Raw genomic sequence first — 24,980 nt, 5'->3', positions numbered from 1 at the left:
TTGAACCAGTTCAGACAAACCCTACAGAGTCATCTTCCCTACTGATGTGTGATGATTGGTGTTGTGGAGAGAGTTACTTTCAAAGATGGTGGCGTCCCTCACTCTAAATATAGGCCTGAGATGAATCTGTCTGAGAGACTCACTGAGTCATTGACCGTCTGTGGCTTACAGAGCCTGGGTTACACCCAAGACCTGCCGCCTGCCCTATTCTCTTTCCCTCATCCCTCTCTCTCTTTCACTCTGTCTTACAGAACAGTACAGCCCAAAGGACACTAGTTGCCTGACTTCCCTCTAATTATGGCCTAGCCTTAGAGGAGAGCAGACTGTTCTCTGCTCTGCCCTGCCACAGCTGTCCTGTCTAGCCTATAGCCAGACTGTTCTCTGCTCTGCCCTGCCACAGCTGTCCTGTCTAGCCTATAGCCAGACTGTGAATATAAAGCCCTGCTCTGCCCTGACACAGCTGTCCTGTCTAGCCTATAGCCAGACTGTGAATATAAAGCCCTGCTCTGCCCTGACACAGCTGTCCTGTCTAGCCTATAGCCAGACTGTGAATGTAAAGCCCTGCTCTGCCCTGACACAGCTGTCCTGTCTAGCTTATAGCCAGACTGTGAATGTAAAGCCCTGCTCTGCCCTGCCACAGCTGTCCTGTCTAGCCTATAGCCAGACTGTGAATATAAAGCCCTGCTCTGCCCTGACACAGCTGTCCTGTCTAGCCTATAGCCAGACTGTGAATGTAAAGCCCTGCTCTGCCCTGACACAGCTGTCCTGTCTAGCCTATAGCCAGACTGTGAATGTAAAGCCCTGCTCTGCCCTGACACCGCTGTCCTGTCTAGCCTATAGCCAGACTGTGAATGTAAAGCCCTGCTCTCCCCTGACACAGCTGTCCTGTCTAGCCTATAGCCAGACTGTGAATGTAAAGCCCTGCTCTGCCCTGCCACAGCTGTCCTGTCTAGCCTATAGCCAGACTGTGAATGTAAAGCCCTGCTCTGCCCTGACACAGCTGTCCTGTCTAGCCTATAGCCAGACTGTGAATGTAAAGCCATGCTCTGCCCTGACACAGCTGTCCTGTCTAGCCTATAGCCAGACTGTGAATGTAAAGCCCTGCTCTGCCCTGACACAGCTGTCCTGTCTAGCCTATAGCCAGACTGTGAATGTAAAGCCCTGCTCTGCCCTGACACAGCTGTCCTGTCTAGCCTATAGCCAGACTGTGAATGTAAAGCCATGCTCTGCCCTGACACAGCTGTCCTATCTAGCCTATAGCCAGACTGTGACTGTAAAGCCCTGCTTAGACTGATAAACAGACCAGTAGCAGAGTGGGACATTAGACTGATAAACAGACCAGTAGCAGAGTGGGACATTAGACTGATAAACAGACCAGTAGCAGAGTGGGACATTAGACTGATAAACAGACCAGTAGCAGAGTGGGACATTAGACTGATAAACAGACCAGTAGCAGAGTGGGACATTAGACTGATAAACAGACCAGTAGCAGAGTGGGACATTAGACTGATAAACAGACCAGTAACAGACGTGTTAAGTTAAAGCCCATCTGAAAGCAGAGGGTACAGTAGAGGAAGTTAAGACATCCTTCTCCTCTCTCTGAAGGGGTGTGCCGTCACTTCTGGCTTTGAATGTGAAAGGCACTATGTAAGAAGTTGGCTGTACTTCCAACAGTTCAGAATTTGGTTTGTTGTTTAATACATGTGTTTTACCACCTTAGTTGCGTGACTCGACAGAGAAGTTTGAAGAGTTCTACCGCCAGCGTTTGAGGGTCCAGCAGCACCTGGAACAGAAGCAGCAGCAGAGACAACTCTACCAGCAGATGCTGCTGGAGGGAGGGGTACAACACAGTGACCAGCCAGCCCCCGGGACAGACGCCATGCAGCACAGCCTCACTGAGACGTTCCTCAACAGGTTAGACGTACACACAGCACAGGACTTCAGTTCCCTAATAGGTCAGGTATTCATTCACCCACCACAGTTCTGCTTGATAATGTTTTGATGAGTTGATTTCCATTTTGACTCTCCTTGTCTTGGACTGTTACCTCTGCTACAGACCTCAGATGTTACATTATGTAATGTACTAGTTCTTCCTGCACCTAATGGATGGAATAAGGGTTTCTCTGTTGTTGAACATTTAGTTTAAATCGAGCACTCCTCACTCTTTGGGAAAAACAAAAACGACACTTGTCAGACTTAGACGGTGCAGCCTTCCCTGTACAACTCATGGAGAGACACTGACCTTATATCTAAACATTCAGGACAGGCTGCGTTCAGCATGATTTAAAACATATGGGAACATTTTGAGTCTACTTAGAAGAACAGAAAGAAAGAACTAAGAAAGGCCCCAAAGAATCCTAATGATGTCATTATGCCCTGCCCTTCTAAATAATGGAGGGGGAGGGTTAGAGGGGGAGGGGGATCAAAAGCTCTTTGTCCAACTGATGCACACCACAGTCTATAAGGGAGAGTATGGCCTGACCCTATGATGTCATCTCTATCAAAGACTATATACAGTATCAGTAGACAGATTCTATGTCCTGTGGCTGATGTCATAGAGCCCCTATCTAGGGTTCTATATCTATGGTAAAAAGCCCATGTTAATGAGTCCAGCCTGGAGGATGGTCCCCCGTTGGACTGTTGTATTGTCCTGTTCCACGACATGTTTCCTGCTGCTTAGAGAGAGACTGTCGTTCTTCCACTAACAGGGTCTGAAAGGGGAGGTTGGATTGTGTGTGTGTGGGGAAGGTGGTCTCAGGGGTGTTGTTGCGGGTGGTTGTCTATGGGTAGGTGGATATCTTTGGGTGGTTGTCTATGGGGTGCGTATAATGGAACTTAGTACGGAGCCCCAGATGGGGCAGGGTGTGCCTGGGAGTTGGACTGGGGAGAGGTGGGTGGGTGGGGGGTTGCTTGTGGCTTCCTCCACCCCAGCCAGACTCTCATTATCTAACTATGATCTCTACCTGTGTGTCTGGAGCCAGACTCTCATTATCTAACTATGCTCTCTGCCTGTGTGTCTGGAGCCAGACTCATTATCTAACTATGCTCTCTACCTGTGTGTCTGGAGCCAGACTCATTATCTAACTATGCTCTCTGCCTGTGTGTCTGGAGCCAGACTGTCATTATCTAACTATGCTCTCTGTCTGTGTGTCTGGAGCCAGACTGTCATCATCTAACTATGCTCTCTGCCTGTGTGTCTGGAGCCAGACTGTCATTATCTAACTATGCTCTCTGTCTGTGTGTCTGGAGCCAGACTCATTATCTAACTATGCTCTCTACCTGTGTGTCTGGAGCCAGACTGTCATCATCTAACTATGCTCTCTGCCTGTGTGTCTGGAGCCAGACTCATTATCTAACTATGCTCTCTGCCTGTGTGTCTGGAGCCAGACTGTCATGATCTAACTATGCTCTCTGTCTGTGTGTCTGGAGCCAGACTGTCATCATCTAACTATGCTCTCTGCCTGTGTGTCTGGAGCCAGACTGTCATTATCTAACTATGCTCTCTGTCTGTGTGTCTGGAGCCAGACTGTCATTATCTAACTATGCTCTCTGTCTGTGTGTCTGGAGCCAGACTGTCATCATCTAACTATGCTCTCTGCCTGTGTGTCTGGAGCCAGACTGTCATTATCTAACTATGCTCTCTGTCTGTGTGTCTGGAGCCAGACTGTCATTATCTAACTATGCTCTCTGCCTGTGTGTCTGGAGCCAGACTGTCATGATCTAACTATGCTCTCTGTCTGTGTGTCTGGAGCCAGACTCATTATCTAACTATGCTCTCTACCTGTGTGTCTGGAGCCAGACTGTCATCATCTAACTATGCTCTCTGCCTGTGTGTCTGGAGCCAGACTCATTATCTAACTATGCTCTCTACCTGTGTGTCTGGAGCCAGACTCGTTATCTAACTATGCTCTCTGTCTGTGTGTCTGGAGCCAGACTCTCATTATCTAACTATGCTCTCTGCCTGTGTGTCTGGAGCCAGACTGTCATTATCTAACTATGCTCTCTGTCTGTGTGTCTGGAGCCAGACTGTCATTATCTAACTATGCTCTCTGTCTGTGTGTCTGGAGCCAGACTGTCATCATCTAACTATGCTCTCTGCCTGTGTGTCTGGAGCCAGACTGTCATTATCTAACTATGCTCTCTGTCTGTGTGTCTGGAGCCAGACTGTCATCATCTAACTATGCTCTCTGCCTGTGTGTCTGGAGCCAGACTCTCATTATCTAACTATGCTCTCTGCCTGTGTGTCTGGAGCCAGACTCTCATTATCTAACTATGTTCTCTGCCTGTGTGTCTGGAGCCAGACTGTCATTATCTAACTATGCTCTCTACCTGTGTGTCTGGAGCCAGACTGTCATTATCTAACTATGCTCTCTACCTGTGTGTCTGGAGCCAGACTCTCATTATCTAACTATGCTCTCTGCCTGTGTGTCTGGAGCCAGACTCATTATCTAACTATGCTCTCTGCCTGTGTGTCTGGAGCCAGACTCTCATTATCTAACTATGCTCTCTGTCTGTGTGTCTGGAGCCAGACTGTCATCATCTAACTATGCTCTCTGTCTGTGTGTCTGGAGCCAGACTCTCATTATCTAACTATGCTCTCTGCCTGTGTGTCTGGAGCCAGACTCTCATTATCTAACTATGCTCTCTACCTGTGTGTCTGGAGCCAGACTCTCATTATCTAACTATGCTCTCTGTCTGTGTGTCTGGAGCCAGACTCTCATTATCTAACTATGCTCTCTGCCTGTGTGTCTGGAGCCAGACTCTCATTATCTAACTATGCTCTCTGTCTGTGTGTCTGGAGCCAGACTGTCATCATCTAACTATGCTCTCTGCCTGTGTGTCTGGAGCCAGACTGTCATCATCTAACTATGCTCTGCCTGTGTGTCTGGAGCCAGACTGTCATTATCTAACTATGCTCTCTGCCTGTGTGTCTGGAGCCAGACTGTCATTATCTAACTATGCTCTCTGTCTGTGTGTCTGGAGCCAGACTGTCATTATCTAACTATGCTCTCTACCTGTGTGTCTGGAGCCAGACTCTCATTATCTAACTATGCTCTCTGTCTGTGTGTCTGGAGCCAGACTCTCATTATCTAACTATGCTCTCTGCCTGTGTGTCTGGAGCCAGACTCTCATTATCTAACTATGCTCTCTGCCTGTGTGTCTGGAGCCAGACTCTCATCATCTAACTATGCTCTCTGCCTGTGTGTCTGGAGCCAGACTCATTATCTAACTATGCTCTCTACCTGTGTGTCTGGAGCCAGACTCATTATCTAACTATGCTCTCTGCCTGTGTGTCTGGAGCCAGACTCTCATTATCTAACTATGCTCTCTGTCTGTGTGTCTGGAGCCAGACTGTCATTATCTAACTATGCTCTCTGTCTGTGTGTCTGGAGCCAGACTGTCATTATCTAACTATGCTCTCTGTCTGTGTGTCTGGAGCCAGACTCATTATCTAACTATGCTCTCTACCTGTGTGTCTGGAGCCAGACTCATTATCTAACTATGCTCTCTGCCTGTGTGTCTGGAGCCAGACTCTCATTATCTAACTATGCTCTCTGTCTGTGTGTCTGGAGCCAGACTGTCATTATCTAACTATGCTCTCTGTCTGTGTGTCTGGAGCCAGACTGTCATTATCTAACTATGCTCTCTGTCTGTGTGTCTGGAGCCAGACTCTCATTATCTAACTATGCTGACATCAGAGAGTGACATTTACATGAATTACATGAGTAAAGAGACATGACACAAGACCAGCAGAGATTACACCTGTGTGTGTGTGTGTGTTACCTGGTGTGTTCTGTCTACCCAGGTCTATTCAGAAGCTGGAGGAGTTGAATTTAGGGATGGAGAGTCTAGGGGAGGAGGTCCAGTCTCTGTCCCAGCAGTGTAACGGCACGGGCCCGACCCCCGAGAACAACAACAACGGTGACCCCGCAGGCCTGACCTCTGACCCCACTGTGACCCTGACCCCCGAGCAGGGCCGCCCTCAGGGAGGAGGGGTGGTCAGCAGCACCCCACAACGCACTGCAGGGGGACAGGAGGTGCCCCCACCTAATGAATCCCCCGTGGTCTCCCAGAGGTGAGATACGTGTGTGTGTGAGGGGCGGTGGAGTGTGTCTGTGGGTGGGGTGTCTATATGGCGAGTGTGTATACATGTGTTTTTCTTTGTGTACATGGCAGGGTTTCTATTAGGAAAATTTGGCACTAGACCCCGTGACCGGCAAGATTTTTAATTACCAGACATTTGAGAAATGCATTGGCTGCATAACACGTTAGAGTCCACCCACTGTAAACTCAATCACATTATTATTATAATTCATCTGAACAGAATATAAATTGGCCTGTAAAGTTGTAATAAAACAATGTTCTTATACCAACGACAGGTTTTATTGAAAAGCATAGCACTGCCTGTTGTATCTTCATCCCTGCTGGAAATCAGAAATGAATATCATGAAGAAACACAATTCAGCCTAGAAGGACAAGTCGCCTTCACATTAATTAAACACAATATGTACTATTTGCATATCATTTGTGAACGACCTGTCCTATAGGCTGTTTGTATGAACATTTCAATTAACAAAGTACAGCTGTTTTCAAATACAATCGAGGTCTCTAATTTAATTTAGCCTAGGCATGAGCATTTGAAATAGGCCTAATAAATAACAACTGGGGAGAGGTGTTGGAGGAACACCAGGGCCAGTCTGCCCCACTGCCATGCAGCACCACAGCAGGGGAAAGAGGCCTAATAAATAACAACTGGGGAGAGGTGTTGGAGGAACACCAGGGCCGGTCTGCCCCACTCCCACTGTCATGCAGCACCACAGCAGGGGAAAGAGGCCTAATAAATAACAACTGGGGAGAGGTGTTGGAGGAACACCAGGGTCTGCCCCACTCCCACTGCCATTCAGCACCACAGCAGGGGAAAGAGGCCTAATAAATAACAACTGGGGAGAGGTGTTGGAGGAACACCAGGGCCGGTCTGCCCCACTCCCACTGCCATTCAGCACCACAGCAGGGGAAAGAGGCCTAATAAATAACAACTGGGGAGAGGTGTTGGAGGAACACCAGGGCCGGTCTGCCCCACTCCCACTCAGCACCACAGCAGGGGAAAGAGGCCTAATAAATAACAACTGGGGAGAGGTGTTGGAGGAACACCAGGGCCGGTCTGCCCCACTCCCACTGCCATGCAGCACCACAGCAGGGGAAAGAGGCCTAATAAATAACAACTGGGGAGAGGTGTTGGAGGAACACCAGGGCCGGTCTGCCCCACTCCCACTCAGCACCACAGCAGGGGAAAGAGGCCTAATAAATAACAACTGGGGAGAGGTGTTGGAGGAACACCAGGGTCTGCCCCACTCCCACTGCCATGCAGCACCACAGCAGGGGAAAGAGGCCTAATAAATAACAACTGGGGAGAGGTGTTGGAGGAACACCAGGGCCGGTCTGCCCCACTCCCACTGCCATGCAGCACCACAGCAGGGGAAAGAGGCCACAAAAGGAGGAAGGTATAAAACTAATGTTGGACAATCACATTTCATATGTAAATAAATTCATTAAGGCTGGTTCATTGATGGCATTGTAAAATAAGATTCATGTGAAGCGAGGCCCCGCCATGCATTTATGAAAGCGCTTATTTCCAAAGATCATATGATATCTCTTTTTACAGTTCTACTGAATGATAATAAATTGTTTATTATAATTGGACCTATCTTGGGGTCGTGACTCACGTCATGTGATATACGTGGCTTATTGATAACTACTCTGTTTCCTACTATAGACAGTTGGCTGCCTAGTGATTGCAACATTTTAACTGATGTGAATAGTTGTCAACGATGTTTAGTTTAAGTGTTACTGAATAAACTCAACTGAAATGCACATGGTCCACATCATTACTCTAGTCTATCAATCCATTCCAGGTCGTTATACTATACGTGACAGAGGGGTGGCAGCAGAAGTGCTAGGACAGGCCTGACCAACACAATAATATGCCTCTAACTTAGTTGGGTGTGCGGTGGACCTTGGCCTGCTGCTGTTGGAAAGTAAAACTTGTCCAACTCCTTGGAGCAGCTTGATGCACATCAACCTCGTTACTTTGTCCTCAAGAAGGCGGCCATCTTGAGGCCATCTTTACTCTGTTTTTGGAGAAAGAATCCCCTCTCTGTGGGAACACTGGAACTGGGGATAATCTACACAATCTTCGTAAAGTTTGCCCAGTCGAGGGACACTTAGCTGAAGTCTCTTATGAGGACCTTGTGTCTTTTAAAGTGAGTAACAAAAGAAACACACGCCTACACTGTCCCAGCAGCTTCAGGATTTAAACATTGTTATTGTTCTCCAATGACGGCCTACCAGAAAACAGTGGTTAACTGCCTTGTTCAGGGGCAGAACGACAGATCAGGGACTCAATCCAGCAACCTTTCGGTTACCTGCCTCCCACTGATGTATTATCCTATGAAGTATATTTGCCTTTGAATTTGGAGCACATCCACCGGTATTGAATGAAAACATTATTTTGTAATGGCCGGCAACAAGTTCTACACTTATCAGCCAAAGGCAGGCATTTGCCTGCTCACGGAAACCCTGGTACAGGGTATGCACAGAGCAATGTACTCATGCTATATCTGTGTGTGTTCTAGTCCCCAGAAAGTAGCTGGACAGACCTCTGGATTAGATGACTCGCCAGGAGCCCTCACTCGGAGTAAAGAGGTAGGTTCTCTTTCTCTCACATACAGTCTCTGTCTACACTCCCACTGTAGGCTTAGCAGGACATGAATCTCTCTCTGGGATGGGATAGGGTGGGGGGGAATCCTGTACCCACTATGATGTCATGCACAGTAACCCTGGATTATACCCTGTGAGGAGTGGAGATTTAATCCATTAGATTCCAGTTAAATCAGCAGTGACAAAGGCTGTTGGCTCTATTTCAGAATCATGAATAGCATAAGGCATAGAAGATCACAGATTATACTGGTAATTACAGTGCCTTCAGAAAGTATTTCCTCAGCATTCTACAAACAATACCCCATAATAACAAAGCGAAAACAGGTTTAGAAATCTTTGCAAATTTATTCAAAAAACATACCTTATTTACATAAGTATTCAGACGCTTTGCTATGAGACTCGAAACTGAGCTCAGGTGCATCCTGTTTCCATTGATCATCCTTGATTTTTCTGCAACTTGGAGTCCACCTGTGGTAAATTTAAATTGATTGGACATGATTTAGAAAGGCACCTATATAAGGTCCCACAGTTAACAGTGCATGTCAGAGCAAAAACCAAGTCATGAGGTTGAAGGAATTGTCCGTAGAGCCCCGAGACTGGATTGTGTCCAGGCACAGATCTGGGGAAGGATACCAAAACATTTCTGCAGCATTGAAGGTCCCCATCATTCTTAAATGGAAGACGTTTGGAACCACCTGAGCAATCAGGGGAGAAGGGCCTTGGTCTGGAAGGTGACCAAGAACCAGATGGTCACACTGACGGAGCTCTAGAGTTCCTCTGTGGAGATGGGAGAACCTTCCAGAAGGACAACCATCTCTGCAGCTCTCTACCATAAAGGCCTTTATGGTAGAGTGGCCAGATAGAAGCCACTCCTCAGTAAAAGGCACATGACAGCTGCTTGGAGTTTGCCAAAAGGCACCTTAAGACTCTGACCATGAGAAACAAGATTCTCTGGTCTAATGAAACCAAGATTGAACTCTTTGGCCTGAATGCCAAGCGTCACGTCTGGAGGAAACCTGGCACCATCCCTACGGTGAAGCATGTTGGTGGCAGCATCATGCTGTGGGGATGTTTTTCAGCGGCAGGGACTGGGAGACTAGTCAGGATTGAGAAAAAGATGAACGGAGCAAAGTACAGGGATCCTTGATGAAAACCTGCTCCAGAGTGCTCAGGACCTCAGACTGGGGGCGAAGGTTAACCTAACAGGACAACAACCCTATGCAAACAGCCAAGACAACGCAGGAGTGGCTTCGGGACAAGTCTCAATGTCCTTGAGTGGCTCAGCCAGAGCCCGGACTTGAACCCGATCGAACATCTCTGGAGAGACCTGAAAATAGCTGTGCTGCGACACTCCCCATCCATCCTGACAGAGCTTGAGAGGATCTGCAGAGAAGAATGGGAGAAACTCCCCAAATATAGGTGTGCCAAGCTTATGGCGTCATAGCCATGAAGACTCAAGGCTGTAATCGCTGCCAAAAGGTGCTTCAAAAAAGTACTGAGTAAAGAGTCTTAATACTTATGTAAATGTTTCAGTATTTCATATTTCAGTTTATTTTTTATAATCCAGCAAAAACGTCTTAAGCATTTTTTGCTTTGCCATTATGGGTTAATGTGTGTAGCTTAATGAGGGGGGAAAAAACTATTTAATCCATTTTAGAATAAGGTCTGAATACTTTCTGGGCAGGTCTGTGTCTGTGGGCAGGTCTGTGTCTGTGGGCAGGTCTGTGTCTGTGGGCAGGTCTGTGTCTGTGGGCAGGTCTGTGTCTGTGGGCAGGTCTGTGTTTGTGGGCAGGTCTATGTCTGTGGGCAGGTCTGTGTTTGTGAGAGACTGAGACCTAAGTCTGCTGGCGGGCTACTTTGGCATATTTTCTACTAGCTCGGTACCTGAGGATAGAGGGCTATTTTCATTCTGGTCTCTGATGTTCATTTTGTGTGTTGCAGGGGGACAAGGCCAAGGCCCTGTTTGTAGCTGTGAATACCCTGGAAGACACTCAGGCAGTGCGCGCTGTAGCCTTCCACCCCACGGGAGCGCTATACGCCGTGGGCTCCAACTCTAAGACGCTACGCGTGTGTGCCTACCCAAACGCACCACTGGACACCAGGTAATATATATACACACACACACACACACACACACAGTGAGGGACAGACACACAGCCTAATCATTCCTGAAATGATTTATCTACTGTTCAACTACTTTGAGCTATTCTGCTGTTAAGAGACTACGATTTAGCTCTCTCTCTCTCCCCCTCCCCTCCCTCAGTGGGGTATCAGGTATGACCAAGCAGCCGGAGGTTTGTTTTAAGAGGAATAAGCACCATAAGGGTTCTATCTACTGTGTGGCCTGGAGTCACTGTGGACAGCTGCTAGCCACTGGCTCCAACGACAAATATGTCAAAGTCCTGCCCTTTAGCTCAGAGACCTGCAACGCCACAGGTAAACTCAATACAAGGGTTGGGAGGCTATTCCATCTCACATACACTCTATACACAGATTAGGATCAATTCCATTTAATTCATCTCCTGAAATGACTGACTATTGAGTAAAATCCAATGTACAACTGACAATGAAACTTGCAGTTGTCTTATTTTCTCTTCGAACTCTTTTAGTTTGTTTTCGTCTTACTCCCACTCTCTGTTTCTGTCCCTCTCTCAGGTCCAGACCTGGAGTTCAGTATGCACGACGGTACCATCAGAGACCTGGCATTCATGGAGGGACCAGAAAGTGGAGGGGCCATTCTGATCAGCGCCGGAGCTGGAGACTGTAACATCTACACCACTGACTGTCAGAGAGGACAGGGCTTACACGCTCTCAGTGGACACACAGGTACACACACACTAATTTGCTCCACAGCACTCATTTACACACACTCATGTACTACTTACTTAATCATATCATATTTCCTATATGGAAAATAAAGGCCTCCACGAGAGAGCGACGTGAGACTGATGATCTGTGCCTTCATCCTCAGGTCATATCCTGTCTCTGTATACGTGGGGAGGGTGGATGATAGCGTCAGGCTCTCAGGACAAGACTGTGAGGTTCTGGGACCTGAGAGTACCGAGCTGCGTTAGAGTGGTGGGCACTGCCTTTCATGGATCAGGTGAGTACTGCTACCTCACACACACACACACGTGTTTCTTTGACTGGCTTACATATGTCTCTCTCGTCCTCTCAGGCAGTCCTGTTGCCTCGGTAGCGGTGGACCCTAGCGGTCGTCTCCTAGCGACGGGCCAGGAGGACAGCGGCTGTATGCTTTATGACATCAGAGGGGGACGCATGGTGCAGACATACCGGCCCCATTCCAGTGATGTGCGCTCCGTTAGGTTCTCCCCCGGGGCACACTACCTGCTCACTGGTTCCTACGACACCAAGGTCATGATCAGCAACCTGCAAGGTAAGGAAGACATCTAGTGGCTATGTCTGAAATGGATTCTATTTTCTATGCACAGTTCGAAACACACCTTTTCCTCATTCTGGTACGTCACTGCCTTATTCTAAAATGGATTAAATCGGGGGGGGTTCTATCACCAAGCGACACACAATGACAAAGCAAAAAAAAAACGGAAATATCTAATTTACATAAGTATTCAGACCATTTACTCAGTACTTTGTTGAAGCACCTTTGGCAGCGATTACAGCCTTGAGTCTTATTTGGTATGACGCTACAAGCTTGACATACCTGTATTTGGGGAGTTTTTCCCATTCTTCTCAAGCTCTGTCAGGTTGGATGGGGAGTGTTGCTGCACAGCTGGTTTCAGGTCTCTCCAGAGATGTTCGATCGGGTTCAAGTCCGGGCTCTGGCTGGGCCACTCAAGGACATTCAGAGACTTGTCCCGAAGCCACTCCTGCGTTGTCTTGGCTGTGTGCTTAGGGTCATTGTCCAGTTGGAAGGTGAACCTTCGCCCCAGTCGTGAGCAGGTTATCAAGGATCTCTCTGTATTTTGCTCTATTCATCTTTCCCTCGATCCTGACTAGTCTCCCAGTCCCTGTCACTGAAAAACATCCCCACAGCATGATGCTGCCACCACCATGCTTCACCGTAAGGATGGTGCCAGGTTTCTTCCAGATGTGATGCTTGGTATTCAGGCCAAAGAGTTAAATCTTGGTTTCATCAGACCAGATAATCTTGTTTCTCATGGTCTGAGAGTCCTTTAGATGCCTTTTGGCAAACTCCAAGCGGGCTGTCATGTGCCTTTTACCGAGGAGTGGCTTCCATCTTGCCACTCTACCATAAAGGCCTGATTGGTGGAGAGCTGCAGAGGTGGTTGTCCTTCTGGAAGGTTCTACCATCTCCACAGAGGAACTCTACAGTCGTGGCTAAAGGTTTTGAGAATGACACAAATATTAATTTTCACAACATCTGCTGCCTCAGTTTGTATATACTGAAGAGTGATCAGGTGAATTGCAATTAATTGCAAAGTCCCTCTTTGCCATGCAAATGAACTAAATCACACAAAAAAACATTTTCACTGCATTTCAGCCCTGCCACAACAGGACCAGCTGACATGTCAGTGATTCTCTCGTTAACACAGGTCTGAGTGTTGACGAGGACAAGGCTGGAGATCACTCTGTCATGCTGATTGAGTTTGAATAACAGACTGGAAGCTTCAAAAGGAGGGTGGTGCTTGCAATCATTGTTCTTCCTCTGTCAACCATGGTTACCTGCAAGGAAACACGTTCCGTCATCATTGCTTTGCACAAAAAGGGCTTCACAGACAAGGATATTGCTGCCAGTAAGATTGCACCTAAATCAACCATTTATCGGATCATCAAGAACTTCCAGGGTAGCGGTTCAATTGTTGTGAAGAAGGCTTCAGGGTGCCCAAGAAAGTCCAGCAAGCTCCAGGACCGTCTCCTAAAGTTGATTCAGCTGCGGGATCGGGGCACCACCAGTACAGAGCTTGTTCAGGAATGGCAGCAGGCAGGTGTGAGTACATCTGCACACACAGTGAGGTGAAGGTGGCCTGGTGAGGTGAAGGTGGCCTGGTGTCAAGAAGTGTAGCAAAGAAGCCACTTCTCTCCAGGAAAAACATCAGGGACAGACTGATATTCTGCAAAAGATACAGGGATTGGACTACTGAGAACTGGGGTAAAGTCATTTTCTCTGATGAATCCCCTTTCTGATTGTTTTGGGCATCTGGAAAAAAGCTTGTCTGGAGAAGACAAGGTGAGCGCTACCATCAGTCCTGTGTCATGCCAACAGTAAAGCATCCTGAGACCATTCATGTGTGGGGTTCCTTCTCAGTCAAGGGAGTGGGCTCACTCACAATTTTGCCTAAGAACACAGCCATGAATAAAGAATGGTGCCAACACATCCTCTGAGAGCAACTTCTCCCAACCATCCAGGAACAGTTTGGTGATGAACAATGCCTTTTCCAGCATGATGGAGCACCTTGCCTTAAGGCAAAAGTGATAACTAAGTGGCTCGGGGAACAAAACATTGATATTTTGGGTCCATGGCCAGGAAACTCCCCAGACCTTAATCCCATTGAGAATTTGTGGTCAATCCTCAAGAGGCGGGTGGACAAACAAAAACCCACAAATTCTGACAAACTCAAAGCATAGATTATGCAAGAATGCGCTGCCATCAGTCAGGATGTGGCCCAGAAGTTAATTGACAGCATCCCAGGGTGGATTGCAGGTCTTGAAAAAGGGTCAACACTGCAAATATTGACTCTTTGCATCAACTTCATGTAATTGTCAATAAAAGCCTTTGACGCTTGTAATTATATTTCAGTATTCCATAGTAACATCTGACAAAAATATCTAAAGACACTGAAGCCACAAACGTTGTGGAAATTAATATTTGTGTCATTCTCAAAACTTTTGGCCACAACTGTAGAGCTCTGTCAGTGACCATCGGGTTCTTGGTCACCTCCCGGACCAAGGCCCTTCTCCCCCGATTGCTCAGTGTGGCCGGCCAGCCAGCTCTAGGAATAGACATGGTGGTTCCCAAACTTTTTACATTTAGGAATGATGGTCAATGTGTTCTTGGGGACCATCAATGTACATTTCTAAAAACCTGTTTTCGCTTTGTCATTATAGGGTATTGTGTGTAGATTTGATGAAAACCTTTTTTTAATCCATTTTGAATTCAGGCTGTAACACCACAAAATGTGGAGTAAGTCAAGGGCTTTCAACCAGGGCCCATAGATCTCTGGTCAAAAGCAATGCACTATGTAGGGACTAGGATGGCATTTCAGACAGTCGCTAAATAGTCTGGTGATGGTTGTTGTTCAACTGTTGTGTGTTGTTCAGTCTGTCAGTGTTTTGTGTGATTTGTTGGTCTAATAATAAAGCAAAAAAAACCTAGACGTATTTATTTGGTTTAGCTGCTTTCATTGACTTCTGAGGAATCACTATCCAGGATGGAAAGCTAGCCAGTGGCCAAAATGCCTGAGTTCCATCCCTGCTCACAAGTCCATACACATGTATTTAGGCTCTTTGTACACACAATAATGTGTTTTTGTCTGTGCAGGTGACTTGACGAAGCCGTTGCCCCTGACTCTGGTAGGGGAGCACGGTGACAAGGTGATTCAGTGCAGGTGGCACACACACGACCTGTCCTTCCTCTCCTCCTCCGCTGACCGTACCGTCACACTCTGGACACACAACCCCTAACACACACACGACCTGTCCTTCCTCTCCTCCTCCGCTGACCGTACCGTCACACTCTGGACACACAACCCCTATCACACACACGACCTGTCCTTCCTCTCCTCCTCCGCTGACCGTACCGTCACACTCTGGACACACAACCCCTAACACACACACGACCGGTCCTTCCTCTCCTGACCGTCACACTCTGGACACACAACCCCTAACACACACACAACCTGTCCTTCCTCTCCTCCTCCGCTGATCGTACCGTCACATACTGGACACACACTCAACCCCTAGTACACACACAGTGGACATGAATAACCTATAATACACAACCTGGATGCACCCTACACTCCCTCACCAGTTGCAACCAACAGGACGGTTTATCCCTCTGGAGTGAAGTCCGAGTGGTTGTATCAAGGTTTGATTTCATGCTCAGCTCCCCTCCCATCACTGCTTCTGGGAACAACTCTCACTCTGGCAACTGCATCCTGTACTTAGTGGTTCAACAGGTGTGTCTGGGGGGGGTACAATGAGGGAAGTGCACCAACTGGAGATGTTTTGCTACAGTGCATTGTTTCATATGGTGCTTTGAGTTATCCAGGTTCCACAAGAGCTTTATCAATACAGAAATCCATGTGGGTCCTCTCCATTTCGGGGTCAAAGTTGTGACATCATTCCAGAAACAAAATGTACATTCCTCATTAGTTTGCACAGTCAGTGTGTTTGTTACAACTTGTTACCATGCTGCTATTATTTGAGAAGAAACCAATGTTGTGATCTAAACTGCTGACTGTGTTGTTCATTACATCAGGTGATCAGTGTGGGATATCAACTATCGAGTTGAATCTGTTGCTTCGATCAATTAGCTGTCAATACTACTAGTATACCCCTAATGTGGAACTTTCCTATGTCTAACGCTACTGTGCAAGTTTGCCTATCGCGTCGCTGGCTTTGTAAAAAAATACATACTTTTTTGGGGGGGGGGGGTGGGACTTGTACGTTGTCATGTTTAGTGCAAAATGCTATCTAAATCAAATCAAATCAAACACCATATCTTCGGGCAGATACGGTGTTTCTTGCATTGGCTTGCTTTCAAATGGAAAAATACAATACTGGTTTTCTATCAACATGGAAGGGAATTACAGATCTACTTTTTGGCTTGGCCAGCTGCAGCGGCGTACAGTTCAGTTGGAAGAAACAATCACTTGTATAGCTTTACTTAGTTCTGCAATGTTACTGGTTGTTACCTAGATGGCAGACTGACCATATAAAGGGATTCTTATGCACAATGAAATCTTAGAAAAAGCTCTACATCACATTTATGAACCTGTGTTGCGGGCCATGTTTAGTTTCTGTATCTTATGTTTGCACCAGACACTTATCAAGATGCAGGCTTGAGTTTTAGGCTTTGTTCATCCATTTTAAAATAAGGCCAAACTAATATGTATTTATAATTTGTTATTGTATGTCTAGTCATGATTTTCTGTTGATATGAAATAAGATGGTGGTTCTTGTATTTAGCTTTTATAAAAACTTGTTTTAAGTGACTAAGAGAAATGAAAGTGTGATCGCTGCAGTGGTATGTAAATAAAAGCCTCTGACCCTTGACTGAACTAGTGTGATCTGATAGGACTGTAGTTAGTACACACTAAAAGGTCTGAAGTTTGAGATGTATCATTCAAGAACTTTAGGAATAAGATGTAAGCACACTTCCGGCGCCGACAGATGGCCGCCTCGCGTTCCTAGGAATTGTTTTTTGTCAGAAGCACTTCACTCGCATTAACATCTGCTAACCATGTGTGTGACAAATAAAATGTTATTTATGGTTCAATTACACACCTAGCCTCACGGTTTGGTAGTTGCCTTGTGGAAAGCTGTGCTTTGACACCTCTCCAGCTAACTCAATGGTTCACCAAACCCAAAGTTAAGACAAAACAATTTCTATACTAAATAAATGTAGCTTTATTCCTCTGTCAGAAAATATAGGAAGTACAGAAGAGCATCAGGGACTGTACACATCCACAGGTAAATTCATTATTTTATCAATGATTATTAAGCCTGAGAGCATTTTCTTTTTTTAAATCCTTACCTAAATGAGGTATCCCATCCCCCTCATTCATAACTTCTAACAGACTATTAAATACATTATCAGACGCAATTAGGGTTACGTGTCTTGTTCAAAAGCACATCGGCAGATTTTTTTTTACCTGGTCGGCTCAGGATTCGAACCAGCGACCTTTAGGTTACTGGCCCAACATTCTAACCGCTAGGCTACCTGCTGGAAAGAGTGCTGTAACAGTCTAGTCTACGTCAGAAAAATCTGGTGCAAAATCAAATCAAGGGTAGGTGTAACGGCAGTATGCAAGAGCTTAGAAATAAATGGTAGTAAAATTCTATGGAGTACATAATTGTTAAACATAAGATGAGTAGGTTCAGGGCATCATGTTTGTCTGTGCAATTTCACAACATGTCCGGTACAGTTCCAGATCGTAGAGTGCAAGGTCGAGTATTCCCCATAAGGAAAAATGGTTCCATATTCTAGAACCCTTCAGTGGGTTTCTTTTAGAGTTCATGACTGTTCCCTATAGGCACCTACATTAATGCTAGCAGTGCTTTCAACTGGGAAACATGAGACTTCTGAATCCCACCATGGGCAGGATTATCAACAACCATTATTGTTGGAAGCAACACAGTGTCTGTTACGGAGAGAAAAGACCATAGACTAACTTCTCAATGTAAAATAGCCCCATTCACTGTTGAGTACAGCATCAATGTCATGGACAAATACAAAACACTCTTCCACACTGTTCACCTCCAGAGAGGCCCACTCTCCTGGGTTTTCACCCCGCCATCGGGGGCCTCTCCTTGGGCAAGGCTCAGTTGGAGCATGGCCGTGCTGCAGAGGGCAGGGTGACCCGCTGCTCGTCCATGCGTTTGGCCTGGGACCTCATGATGAGGCTGAAGAAGTCCTCGTCTGGGACAGTGGGGCCACGTGCCGGAGGAGGGGCGCAGCGCTGGTCATCCAGACGGGAACCCTGAGGGAGGGATAGGAGAAAGTGGAACTTACCTATATGAAAAGGATCCCTTTCAATGTAAAACACAGATGTAACTTCTGCGACAATGTGCCCTGACCTATACTAAACACCATAATGAAAAGTGGACTCTAATACACACCTGGCACTTGACGAGCATGTTGAAGAAGTCATCGTCAGGCTCAGAGTTATCTGCATTGGCCATCAGGTGGCTGAGGACAGCCTGGCTTCTGTTCTGGTGGACCCGAAGGACGGGCAAACTACCCCCAGCCCCTCCACCGTCCTCTAACCGGCAACCAGACCCAGAACCCAGGCCTGTTACAGCCGCTGACTCTGACACAGCTGGAGGAGAGAGGGAGGGATCAAAGGCACATTTTGCCATGGATTTTGTTGGAAGCGGATATAAAGTCATACAAGGTCATATAACAGTGTGTGTTTACTCTTACATTTCCTCATGGCTCTGGCTGGAGAGTCAGAGGAGCTCTTGTCCTGTATGGAACAGCGCTGGTCGTCCATCCTGTTGCTCTGGAAACGACTCAGCAGGTCAAAGAAGCCCTCATCCCCGAGCATGTCTGGACTGGCCCTCTGAGTGAGAATTAAATACTTTATTTTGATCCACAATGAAATGTAGGTGTAAGCATAATAGCCACACTTTAATAAGCTATAATTAGTTGTAGTAGTAGATGTGTTATTGGTAGTAGAGTACTAGTAGCATGGTAGAGTAGTGATAGTAGTGTAGTAGTAGCGGATCAGTATAGTAGTAGTCAGAATATAGTAGTAGAAGTAGTCAGCAGAGTATATAGTAGTACAGTATCAGTAGTAGAAGTAGTAGAGTAGAAGTAGTCAGAGTATAGTAGTAGAAGAGTATCAGTACTATAGTAGAAGTAGTCAGAAGAGTATCAGTAGTGCATAATAGCAGAAGAGTATCAGTAGTAGAAGTAGTCAGTAGAGTATAGTAGAAGAGTATCGTAGTAGTCAGTAGAGTATAAGTAGTAAGTAGAGTAGTAGAGTATCAGTAGTAGAAGAGTATCAGTAGAAGAGTATCAGTAGTAGAGCATAATAGCAGTAGAGTATCAGTATAGCAGTAGCAGAAGAGTATCAGTAGTAGAGTAGAAGTAGTCAGTAGAGAATCAGTAGTAGAGTATAGTAGTAGAAGTAGTCAGCGTATAGTAGAAGAGTATCAGTAGTAGTAGAGTATCAGTAGAAGAGTAGCAGTAGTCAGTAGAGTATCAATAGTAGAGCATAGTAGCAGAAGAATATCAGTAATATAGTAGTAGAAGAGTAGTTGTGGAAGAGTATCAGTAGTAGAGTACAGTATTAGAAGAGTATCAGTAGTAGAGTGAAAGTAGTCAGTAGAGTATCAGTAGAAGTAGTCATTAGAGTATCAGTAGTAGAGTATAGCAGTAGAGGAGTCAGTAGATTATAGTAGAAGAGTATCAGTAGAAGTAGTCAGTAGAGTATCAGTAGTAAAAGAGTATCAGTAGTAGAGTGAAAGTAGTCAGTAGAGTATAGCAGTAGAAGTAGTCAGTAGAGTATAGTAGAAGAGTATCAGTAGTAGTAGTTTCAGAACTAGGAGAATGGTTAACGGCTAAGAGTTGCTTTAGGACTAGATACATCATGTTTTTCCTCTAACCTTCTGTGGTCCCTGTGCGGGGGTTTGTGAGTTGTTACTGGTGTCCTGCAGGACTTTACTGGAGCCCCCAGCCTTGTGCTTCTTGTCCCGCAGACGGCTGACAAAGAACAGCTTAGAGGAGCTCTTAGCCAGGGTGGGTTTAGACTGCTTGGTCAGGATGTCGCTGTTCCACTTCTGAGCCTGGAGAGAGGAGAGACAAACTTTGAGTACACATCACAAACATCTCAAATAGAGAATTGACTTTATACATTCAAAACATTTGAAAAATGCAATGTGTAATTTCACTCATTTCAGGCCAATAGTGCACCTTGAATTGCCACTAAGCCTAGGGAATAGAAAGTTACAGATTGCACCTTTAAACCCAATAACTTACGTTGATCTTGTCTGGGGTGAGTTTCATGAGCTCCAGGTTTTCCATGCTGTGCCGTCTGCCATTCCTGGGCCTGGCCCCGTGCAGGTTGTAGTCGATGTCCTTGATGGGGTTCTCAGACAGGGTGGAGTCGTTGGTTCTATAGCTCAGCCCGAGGACCATCTGCAAGTCTGACACGTTCATACGGGCTGTGAGTTCTCCACTCCGGTCCCCAGTCTGAAACACACAGCAAATTACGATCCACCTTTTATATGGACAGGGTTTCTACGACCATGAGTTTTAGCTGACCACAAATGTAGGATTCAGTATAAAATTGTGGTCCTACTCACAAGGTGGGTTTCATGATTAGGGCTGTGGCGGTCACACAATTTCATCAGCCGGTGATTGTCAAGCAAATAACTGTCAGTCTCATGGTAACTGACCGTAATTAACAAACACATTTAGCATCTCCTGGCTTCCTACAAGCAACGGATGCAGACCTTTGGAACATTTACCTTTAAAAATAAAAGAATACTATAGACTTCTCAATCCATTATTTATTTTAGACAGGGCTAAAGAAACATGAAATTAAGAAAATGTAGTCTAATTCAGAAGAGCAGAACAGCATACTCGTTGTCCTTCGGTTAGGCCCTGATTTGGCTATGCCATATGGCTGTGGGCTACACTAGTTCATTTAGCAGACAAGATTTGCTTATAATTCCGTGCCATTATTTTATAGTATGAAGAATACAATTGAACAAAGCTGAATATAATAGAAAGGTAGAAAGAGAAGGGCTGCTAAGCAATAGTAGATGTTGGTAGATAGGTGCTCTTTGGTAAAAAGGCTAAATTGGTCATCAAAAAGAAAGGAGGACCCAGGAACTCTTCATATAATTAATTACAATGCCTTTATTGGTATGGCATGTTAGATGGAAACAAAGTTGAACAACTCTGCCACGTTTCAGCTGCATGGCCTTTGTATTATAATTTCTTTGTACTCCCTGACAATGTCCTCTCTTGAACAGCTTTTTCCAATCAGCCCTGATTTGAAGAGGGAGTGATTACAAAATTAATTGGACATCACAGAGTAAGCAATACTAAACATATCTACAGTATTTCACTTTTTAATGTGTAATCAAAAAAGTCAACTCAAAGCATCAGAACACCTAAAAAGGTAGTTCTAACCTTAAATATGACTGGGCAAAGTACCAGGAAGAGGAAAGCCATCTATTCCATAGTACACTAGAACACAGCAAACACGGACAACAACAGTCCAAAACATAGCTCAGGGCAATAGAGCAAAAATGTCCACTAGGTGTTTTAGGGTACGATGGAATAGATGGCTCTCATATTCAAGGTTGAACTACCTTTCTAGGGGTTCTGATGCTTCCAGCTTGGAGTTGCATTTTTGATAACATATCTACAGTATTTCACTTTTTAATGTGTATAGTATTGCATACTAGGTGTTGTCCAATGAATGCTGTAACCACTCCCTCTTCAAATCAGGGATGATTGGAAAAAGCTGCTTAAGAGGACATTGTATTATAATTTCTTTGTACTCTCTGACGAAGGCCATGCAGCGATAATTATATGAAGAGTGGCTGCGTCCTTTTTAAAAAAATAAAGTATTTTCTCCAAATGATTTGAGGAAGTGCGCACATGCAGCTAATCTGTGTTGAGCGGTTAACAAAGAAATTGGTACTTAATTTAGAGTTATTAATGTAAATTTAGTTCTACAAAAGTTGGGGTATACGTTTAGATTTTAAAACATTCTAAGCCTGCATGATGAGACTAGTGATGACTTGAGCTCTGCTTAGTTTTTTTGTGCAGGCTCTACACTTCATCAGTCTCTCATTCACAATTTGACAAGCACTTGATAATGCCTTGAATTTCACGGTGGCATCCCCTTTGTGGCCGTAATGCACCCTAAAAAATCCCATGCCTTTTGTGGCCAGTGGCCGTTGGACCTCTTGGCCCAGAGTGCTGCGTTGTGCCCTTCTCCCTGACACAGAACCCAAACCAGCTGCACGCCATCGTGCATACATTAATTTTGTCCCCCCACACCAAACGCGATCACGACACGCAGGTTAAAATATCAAAACAAACTCTGAACCAATTATATTAATTTGGCGCCAGGTCAAAAAGCATTCAACATTTTGCCAATTTAGCTAGTTAGCTTGCACTTGCTAGCTAATTTGTCCTATTTAGCTAGCTTGCTGTTGCTAGCTAATTTGTCCTGGGATATAAACATTGAGTTGTTATTTTACCTGAAATGCACAAGGTCCTCTACTCCGCCAATTAATTCACACATAAAACGGTCAACCGAATCGTTTCTAGTCATCTCTCTTCCTTCCAAGCTTTTTCTTCTCTTGACTTTATATTGCGATTTGCAACTTTCATAAATTATGTGCATTACCGAAACTGACATCGTCACCCACGTGGGTATAACCAATGAGGAGATGGGAGAGGCAGGACTTGCAGTGCGATCTGCATCAGAAATAGAACTGATTTCAATTTTAGCCCTTGGCAACAGACGCTCGTTGGCGCAATAATTGAAAAACAGAATTTATTTTGTAACACTCGTGCACGTGACATGAGCGGTGTGGTCAGCCTGTGAGTGCTGCACATTACGAAGGACCTCTCACTCACATGGCTCTTCATCACGTGATCGGGTATTTCTCACAGGCTACAAGTGAAGACCGACACATCAGGGACAAACTGCGCATGTCCTTATCCAATTCTGAGGTGCATATTAAAAGATAGTCGAGGAACTGTTCACATTTACTTTAAAATCAGCCAACAAGATATGTATGCCTAACAGCAAAAGCACTATGTCAATCTACTATCCCCCTTTATAATCCAAGATGGCGTAGCAGTCAGACGTCTTTGTCCTGTCTTTTTATTCGCATATCTTTTTTAAATATTTTCCTAAACCTCTAAATACTCTCCTGCAACCAGCCTCACACAATGCGGCGTGGATCTATATTTTTCTAAAGTATTTCTGTTTCATTTGGATCAGGAATCCCTCAACTGAAGCTAGCCAGCTATCAGTCAAGAAACCATTCCTAGCGGTAATCAGCTAACCTTTAGCTCGGCAAGCTCTCGCTAGTTTCGTACAACATGACTCAAACCAGAGCATAACGGACCTATTTTTTTCCTCGCCATATCCCCAGATTCCTACCACAAACTCTGAACATTTTCATCTGGATTTTTGCAACTAACTAACCGCAATCCCGGGTGACTACTCCTGGCCAGCGTTTCCATCCCGGAGCAAGCACCAATTAGCCTGAAGCTAGCCTGGCTAGGGCTCCTGGGCTACCACCGAAGCCCACTCCTTGGGCTACAATATCCGGTCACCTTCTACTGCCGGTACGGTGCACGGAACCCCGACGATCCTCTACGACTGGAATACTGACATAATCTGCTCGAAGATTCCAACAGGCCGACATCCGCTGAAGGTCCCTTCTGCTAACCATGGCCTGCTAGCTACCTAGAGCTACTTGGAACCCTACTAATCCACGACTGGTCTATCGACGTCACTTCACGAAGAGGCAAAAACAGACTTACCTCCATCGCGACGTCCCCCAAAGGACCTACTGCTAACTTGATAGCCCCGGTCGACTAACTGCTAGCTTGCTTGCTAACCCGGTCTGCTAGCTTGCTTGCCCCGGTCTGCTAACTGCTAACACCGGCCTGCTAACTGTCTGAATCGCCATCTGAATAAGCCTACTCCCTAAGTTTGTTTTACTCACTGCTTTTGCACTCTGCCAACGCGGATGTCTTAGCCGTGTCTGAATCCTGGCTTAGGAAAACCACCAAAAACCCTGAAATCTCCATCCAACTATAGCATTTTCCGCCAAAATAGAACTGCCAAAGGGGGCGGTGTTGCAATCTACTGCAAAGATAGCCTGCAGAGTGCTGTCTTAATATCCAGGTCTGTACCCAAACAATTCGATCTTCAACTTCTAAAAATGCACCTTTCCAGAAACAAGTCTCTCACTGTTGCCGCTTGCTATAGACCACTTTCTGCCCCCAGCTGTGCCCTCGACACCATATGTGAACTGATTGCCCCCCCCATCTATCTTCTGAGCTCGTGCTACTAGGTGACCTAAACTGGGACATGCGTAACACCCCTGCCATCCTACAATCTAAGCTTGATGCCCTCAATCTCACAAAAATGATCAATGAACCTACCAGGTACAACCCCAAATCCGTAAACACAGGCACCCTCAAAGATATCATCCTAACTAACTCCCCCTCCAAATACACCTCTGCTGTTTTCAATCAAGATCTCAGCGATCACTGCCTCATTGCCTGCATCCGTAATGGGTCTGCGACCAAACGATCACCCCTCATCACTGTCAAACACTTCCTAAAACACTTCTGCGAGCAGGCCTTTCTAATCGACCTGGCCGGGGTATCTTGGAATGACATAGACCTCATCCCATCAGTAGAGGATGCCTGGTTATTCTTTAAAAGTACCTTCCTCACCATCTTAAATAAGCATGCCCCGTTCAAAAAATATAGAAATAGTCCTTGGTTCACTCCAGACCAGCCTGCCCTTGACCAGCACAAAAACATCCTGTGGCGTTCTGCATTAGCATCGAATAGTCCCCCGTGATATGCAACTTTTCAGGGA

The 24,980-nt window shown here is 45.7% G+C and overlaps 2 protein-coding genes across 11 annotated transcripts in view; one reads left to right on the top strand and one right to left on the bottom strand.

The window, feature by feature from the left end:
* The window catches only part of wdr47a (WD repeat domain 47a), a 27,304-nt gene extending 10,369 nt beyond the window's left edge, over positions 1-16,935 (top strand). For all 4 annotated transcript variants that reach the window (XM_029648257.2, XM_029648258.2, XM_029648259.2 and 1 more), the window contains exons 9-17: positions 1,721-1,914; positions 5,807-6,076; positions 8,634-8,703; positions 10,660-10,820; positions 10,982-11,154; positions 11,374-11,544; positions 11,690-11,821; positions 11,897-12,115; positions 15,200-16,935. In XM_029648257.2, the coding sequence (XP_029504117.1) occupies positions 1,721-1,914; positions 5,807-6,076; positions 8,634-8,703; positions 10,660-10,820; positions 10,982-11,154; positions 11,374-11,544; positions 11,690-11,821; positions 11,897-12,115; positions 15,200-15,342 (1,533 nt within the window). In that variant the 3' untranslated portion in view covers positions 15,343-16,935. The remainder of the gene's footprint in view (positions 1-1,720; positions 1,915-5,806; positions 6,077-8,633; positions 8,704-10,659; positions 10,821-10,981; positions 11,155-11,373; positions 11,545-11,689; positions 11,822-11,896; positions 12,116-15,199) is intronic.
* The window catches only part of LOC115119462 (G-protein-signaling modulator 2-like), a 24,363-nt gene continuing 15,876 nt past the window's right edge, over positions 16,494-24,980 (bottom strand). For all 7 annotated transcript variants that reach the window (XM_029648265.2, XM_029648268.2, XM_029648262.2 and 4 more), the window contains 5 exons: positions 20,366-20,578; positions 19,993-20,172; positions 18,806-18,944; positions 18,502-18,701; positions 16,494-18,362 (listed from right to left, as the gene is read on the bottom strand). In XM_029648265.2, the coding sequence (XP_029504125.1) occupies positions 18,204-18,362; positions 18,502-18,701; positions 18,806-18,944; positions 19,993-20,172; positions 20,366-20,578 (891 nt within the window). In that variant the 3' untranslated portion in view covers positions 16,494-18,203. The remainder of the gene's footprint in view (positions 18,363-18,501; positions 18,702-18,805; positions 18,945-19,992; positions 20,173-20,365; positions 20,579-24,980) is intronic.

Source organism: Oncorhynchus nerka, linkage group LG9b (assembly GCF_034236695.1).
Source record: "Oncorhynchus nerka isolate Pitt River linkage group LG9b, Oner_Uvic_2.0, whole genome shotgun sequence".
Classification (NCBI taxonomy): domain Eukaryota; kingdom Metazoa; phylum Chordata; class Actinopteri; order Salmoniformes; family Salmonidae; genus Oncorhynchus; species Oncorhynchus nerka.
The sequence above is the reverse complement of the archived record's forward strand: the minus strand, read 5'-3'. Positions and strand labels throughout refer to the sequence as shown.